The sequence below is a fragment of the Sipha flava genome, unplaced genomic scaffold, assembly GCF_003268045.1.
Source record: "Sipha flava isolate LNK unplaced genomic scaffold, YSA_version1 79_pilon_pilon, whole genome shotgun sequence".
NCBI lineage: Eukaryota > Metazoa > Arthropoda > Insecta > Hemiptera > Aphididae > Sipha > Sipha flava.
In genome coordinates, this window is record NW_020273620.1 from 1,207,829 (window position 1) to 1,214,338 (window position 6,510).

A 6,510-nucleotide genomic window follows, 5' to 3' on the forward strand; every position below is an offset into this window, starting at 1 on the left:
GATTCGAATACAAATATTACGAGTAATAAAAGAATATAAAATATATTATATATTTATATTAATAAAAAAAATTCGCTTTAACGTTAAGTGGTATGCCAAAATTAGATTACCCGACTTCAAATATTAATTTTAGAATATAAGTATATATTGACATAACTACTAGACATCGCTTTAATCGATTGCATTCAACCAGATATTAATACATTTTTATCGATAAAAATCACAATTTTCTATTCTATTGTTTAAATCTGTTTTATCAAGTTTAATGCAAATTATTACTAAAAAGTATCTTACAGCTTATATTATGCTTGTTGTTAGAAAACATATTTTAGTGTTAGATACTTTACTTTTATATATACATACATTACTCAGTTGTACAGTTTTTTTCATGATATTGTAGCGCACCAAGTGGTTTGTTCGATTTATTGTAACCACCAGATTTGAGTTTTATTTTCTACAAAACGTAATGCTGTAGCATTTAAAAAATAAGACATCTAACTGTATCGATTTCTAATAATAAAACCTCTAAATTTCATCTACTCAATAACTTGTCCAACTTTATTATAGTAGAGTCGTCATTTTTGGGTTGATAAATTCTAATTATTAAGGTATATCCATCGTCATCGATTTAATGATACACAGGTCATAATACTTACACATACGTACACTAAACGTAACACTTACACTTACGTAGTATTCAATTCGATTCACCTCTTAACGAAATTTCGTTACCTAAAAAGAGAAAATGTTCAAAATTACTGAGCCACCGCGAATTGTCTCTTCTAATTTTAAATTTTACCCCATTAAGTTTTTATATCTACAGTTAAGAATTTATTGCATAAAAACAAATTAGCACATTTTAAATTTAAGCAAGTTAAGTCTTCTAACCCCTTTTTTTTTCATTCGAAAAAAATATTTTTAACATTTGTTTAATAGTATATTTTAACGTTTAAAATTGGTATACGTAACTTTTTTAATACTCACCTATCCCTGTGTTCATGGGACAACTATATTTAAGCTTTAAATTAAAGTGATGACATTATAGTTTATCACAGAGTCAGTGTTACGTACTTATATTAATTTTTAAACATTTTAATTATTTTTTTCTAAAAATTAATTATGACGTAATTAATACAGTTCTACATAATTAAAAATCTTAATAAATAATAACACAAGACATATTAATCCAAGGCTACGCACATAGTACACACTTTTGTCTCTTGTTAAATTTGATTTATTATTTGTACACGCGCCCGATTAATTATGATAAATTGAGCTTTACTAGGAATTATTTTTCAAATGCAATATAAGAGATTTATCTTTGCTCTCGAATTTAAGAATCCCACTTTGTATCTTATTTGATAATCCCTGGAAAATTATAACGATATAATTTATTAAATTGTTTATAAAACATACGTACGAATGTAAAAGTATAGGCACTAATTTTTTGTTAATAAAAACGACTAGTACCGTTGGTTAGGGGGGTTTATTTTGTAATTCAATAGTGATAATGCAAGTGGATGAAAAAAAAAAAAAAAACATTGCGAACGGATAATCACACCGAAAAAGTACAACAAAGGGTCTGATCTGCGTGGCGTTCCCGCATTGTAACACGTCCCTTTCATAACGTCGTTGTTCTGCGGTCGAGTCGAGTTCGGATTAAGACGAGGGCGTACACCGCCGAATCGTAGATCCTCACATTAATTTTTGTTGTGCTCGATTTTCATTTTCGCGCTTGCAACTCATTTTAAAGTAATGTCGACATCGTCGACGAGTGTAAAAAAAAAAAAAAACAGAAAAATGCATAAAAAACTACGCGGCGTATCGGTCTCCGACGACCAGATCGCCGGTGTACGTGTTGTGGACCGCACACTCGGTATCAGGTGTTAGCGGGCACGACGCAGACGGGCAAACGCGCGCCGTCATTGATATCGGTTATCATGCGTTATCATTCCTCTCGCGCCGTGCTTAGCTCGAGCTCACTGCCCGTTGTCTGATGACGTTATGTCCTGCCGGTGGGTGCGTATGGATTTCGATTCTTTTTCAACCGCTTGACCGCTGTTCACTGGCGCACGTACTTACACGCGCGTACGTCGTACTCCAGCGTCCGAGTAAGATCTGCCCGACGGGATTTCCATTCAGGCAAGTGACCGATATTTTGAGGTCGACCGTGTTGATATTCGATTTCCCATCGTTCGTTTGACTCTCTCTAACGCGCGTTTTTAAATGCAAAATTTAATGCTTAAACAATTATTTGCACTGTGTGTTCGATATACAACCGCGATGCATTTTGAGAACTTCTGTCTATCGTTATAACGATTCGTTGAATATTTTTATATCTCACCTGGTGCGTTTTATTAGCAAATCGATAATCAACCCTAGTCGCTCAAATTTTCTCGGAAAAACTGGTTAAGATTCTTTTACCCTATCGTATTTGAACTATAGCGACTCAACTAAAAGTAACAATTTATACTTATTTGTTGTTTAAGTGTTTGAATTAAATATTTTAAATAATTACATACACAAAATTTTTAATCGATTGCTTGCACATCTATACATAAATATATAATCTTTAATAGTTATTTTGTATTAAAAAATCAATAAAATTGCATTATTTTCAAATTTGAATCATACTACTGATGTTATCTTTACTATTAAGAAAATGTATGAACTTTTTATGATTTGTCTGAAATATTCTGCAATGACTATTTTATCTATGGTAGGTACTAATAAAAATAAATACTTAATTGTATTTTTAATTTATGATACAAATGTAGAAAATATGATTAAATAAAATAATCAAATATTACATTTTAATTCAGTTTTATATAATGTAATTACTAAAAAATAATACATTAAAAATCATCTTGCAACAATTAAGTAACATTATATATCGTCGGCTCAGTTCAAGACTGCAGTAACTCAAAAAAACTATTATTGAGATATCAATGCCTCAATACAAGACAGCAATAATTCAATAATATTCAAAATTGAGTTATTTACGTGATATTATTTGCAAAATTACGACAATTTCGATTCTATAACGCAATTACTTTTAGTTACATTATTCACCCCTAGAGGTAATTTATTTCATTCTAAAACGAGTAGTTTTATAATTTGAGTTATTGCAGTCTTGAACTGAGGCGCCGATATGTACATAATACTTACATAATTATCAATTATTTTTTGATCCTTTTAAAATTAAAAAATGTGTATAATATTTATAAAGTAAAAAAATATAATAAATTGCAAAATTAATAAATTATATATGTACCCAAATTTTAAACTTAAATTTATTTTCAATTATTTTAAATAAGTTTTTAGTCATAAATAAATGTTTATTTTACCTATGATTAATCAATGCCAAGAATTATGGGTACATTCATAAAAATACACTCATACTCAATTCTTCAATTTATATTGAATATTTTATATTTCTCGATCATGCCTTAATCAACCTATGTGAGATACAAATGTTATAAGTATAACTAATTTTTTTCTCTTATTTAATAGAAATACTAAATTTGTTAATGGCTACATGAAATATTTTATACATAATTTTATTTGTTTGAAGTCTAATTTATTAATTTGTTCACAGAATTCTATATATGGTGTATCAAGCTAGATTGTGGGTCCAACAGCTTATTAATTTACTAACTAATAGCCATTTTGCTAAAACAACAAAGAATATGGAAAATATCTTACATCATTCTGTTACACAAATTCATAATAAATCTCATATTGGTGTGCAGTGTTCACTATCCAATGATTTGGAATCATCTCAATGCAATCCTGAAAATTGTTTAGTCATAGAAAAAGAGGAAGAGTATGACAAAAACTCAGATGTACTGGAAAATAAACGCAAACTCCAGGAGTATGTGGAGTACAGGGAAAAGCCAAAGAAATTCAAATTAGATCCAGCTCAATTGCGTCCAGGCTTTACGGATGAAAGATTCAATGAAACGTCTTACTATTTTGATAATGGTCTGAGGAAAGTTTATCCATATTATTTCACATTCACTACTTATACCAAAGGGAGATGGGTAGGAAAAACTTTATTAGAAGTATTTGGTAAAGAATTCCGAGCTCATACTTCTGATGAGTATAAGCATCATATTCAAAAAGGATCTTTAACTATAAACAATGAACGTGTCACTCCTGACTATGTACTGAAACACAATGATTTATTGGCAAATGTAGTTCATAGACATGAAGTGCCCGTTGTGTATGGTACAATTGATATACTTCATATTGATAAAGATATTGTAGTTGTCAACAAACCTGCAAGTATTCCTGTACATCCATGTGGACGTTACAGGCATAATACAATCATATTTTTGTTGGCGAAAGAATACAATTTAAAAGACTTGAAAACTATTCATCGTCTTGATAGGTTGACTAGTGGTGTGTTAATGTTTGGAAGAACACAAAACCTTGCTAGAAAATTAGAGGCACAGATACGTGAAAGAGAGGTGAGTAAACAGTATGTATGTCGTGTTGAAGGGAAATTTCCGGAATCTGTAGAATGTGAAGAGCCAATTGAAGTTGTCAGTTATAAGATTGGCGTGTGCAAAGTTTCTCCTAAAGGAAAAAAATGTCGTACCTCGTTTCAATTAATTGGATACAATGAGAAAATGAATACGAGTGTGGTTTTGTGCAAGCCATATTCGGGTCGCATGCATCAAATAAGAGTTCATCTACAGTATTTAGGATATCCAATTAAAAATGACCCATTGTACAATGACATAATATTTGGTCCTGAAAAAGGGCGCAAGGGTAAATTTGGCAAAACTGATGAACAGCTTGTACAAGATCTTATAATTGCCCATAATGCTGAAAATTGGTTGAAGACAGATAATAATCTTTCGTTGTTGCCAAAAGTTGTTAATGATATCAATAATACAGAGTTATTGGAATCACCTAGACTGGAAACAAACACTGGTCACAGTCCTAAACCTATGTTTATTAATATGACTACACAAACAGGAATCGACTTACCTGACATGACATATGATAAGAATAAAGACTCTATAGATCCTTACTGTCAAGAATGTAAAATTAATTACAAGGATCCACAACCAAAAGACCTTATGATGTACTTACACGCTTTAAAGTACAGCGGGCCAGACTGGACTTACGAAACTCCCATGCCAGTATGGGCTGATGTGAACTGGAATGAACTATGATTATTTATAAATCTAGTATTGTTTAATAAATATATTTTATTAAATTATTAGCTTTTTTTTTTGATAATTAAACATTGATTGTTTACCTGCTGTAAATATGATTAATAAATTACTTTTAATTACATCACAAATTTCTTTAAATTTTAATAATGAACAAAATATTTTATTTGAATTATTGAAGTTTTTAAATATTTAAGCTCATTAAATTTAAAATATTATTATGAGTTATATACCTGTAACACTACATCTACTAAAATTATAGAAAAAAATAAATATATTAAGAGTCAACCAAATGATTAATAATTAGTAATTATTATTTATCAACTATATATAAAAAAACATATGTTCAATGAATTAACAATATATTAACAATGTATAAAATATAATATACTGTTAATTCATGTTTTTTTTTTCAGATATAGTCGATAAATAATAAATACTAATTATTATTAGTTTAGTTGACTGCCAATATTAATTTTTTTTAATCTAAATTAAAATATAGTACTATAATATTAATAGTTAAAATAAATGAATCCATAAAAGTTCAAACATCAAACTTTATTTCATTAAATCAATTATATTCTAGGTTAATCATATTATCCTTTCTTTAAAAATTAAGTACACATAATTAATAACAGTATTAATACTTGTATAAGTGATACGGACATAATATTATATTAATTAAGCACAAAATTTGAAAGATTTTGACTAGACTATAATAATTAAGGTGCAACAATAAATTGTAATGATAAATACTTTAAATAATAACATAACATTGAAATAAATCAATCTATAACTAATAGAAAACATTAAATTTACATTCACCATATAAAAAATTTGAAAATATTTATATAAATATTTCATTTGTATAGAGTAAAATCAATAAATTATATTTATTCAGACATTTTGTCAATGTTTACAGTAAAAATATAAATTGATAAAATAAATTACTTGTTTAATTATTGTAAAATATAATGATCATATTATAAAATAATTATTTATTTTTAAGTTAAGCTACTCAAGCTACTAAAGCTTTTATTCTGAAGAGTATACAAATTAAAATATATACTAATTAAATGAATGTTTGCAATAAATAACAATATGTTTAATAACTATAAATTAATGCCTATGTCTAATGTTAAGAGAGGAATGAATTTTAATGTTTAAGGGTGGAGTTTACTTTAAAAATTATACAGACATTCGAAAATATTAATGAATAAACAACAAGTTTTCGAAAGAAAAAATTATAAATTTTATATTCTTTAATTCTGATTGAAATAAAAAATGTAATTTAAGGGAAAAATTTGTTTAGAAGTACATTAAA

The 6,510-nt window shown here is 28.0% G+C and overlaps 1 protein-coding gene across 1 annotated transcript; it reads left to right on the forward strand.

The window, feature by feature from the left end:
* The first annotated feature begins 1,955 nt into the window (after positions 1-1,955).
* On the forward strand, positions 1,956-5,230 carry LOC112692940 (RNA pseudouridylate synthase domain-containing protein 2-like). The gene is made up of 2 exons (XM_025567762.1): positions 1,956-2,142; positions 3,599-5,230. Exons 1-2 carry the CDS (start codon positions 1,997-1,999, stop codon positions 5,184-5,186), a joined length of 1,734 nt encoding a protein of 577 aa, XP_025423547.1. The 5' UTR covers positions 1,956-1,996; the 3' UTR covers positions 5,187-5,230.
* Positions 5,231-6,510: the final 1,280 nt, after the last annotated feature.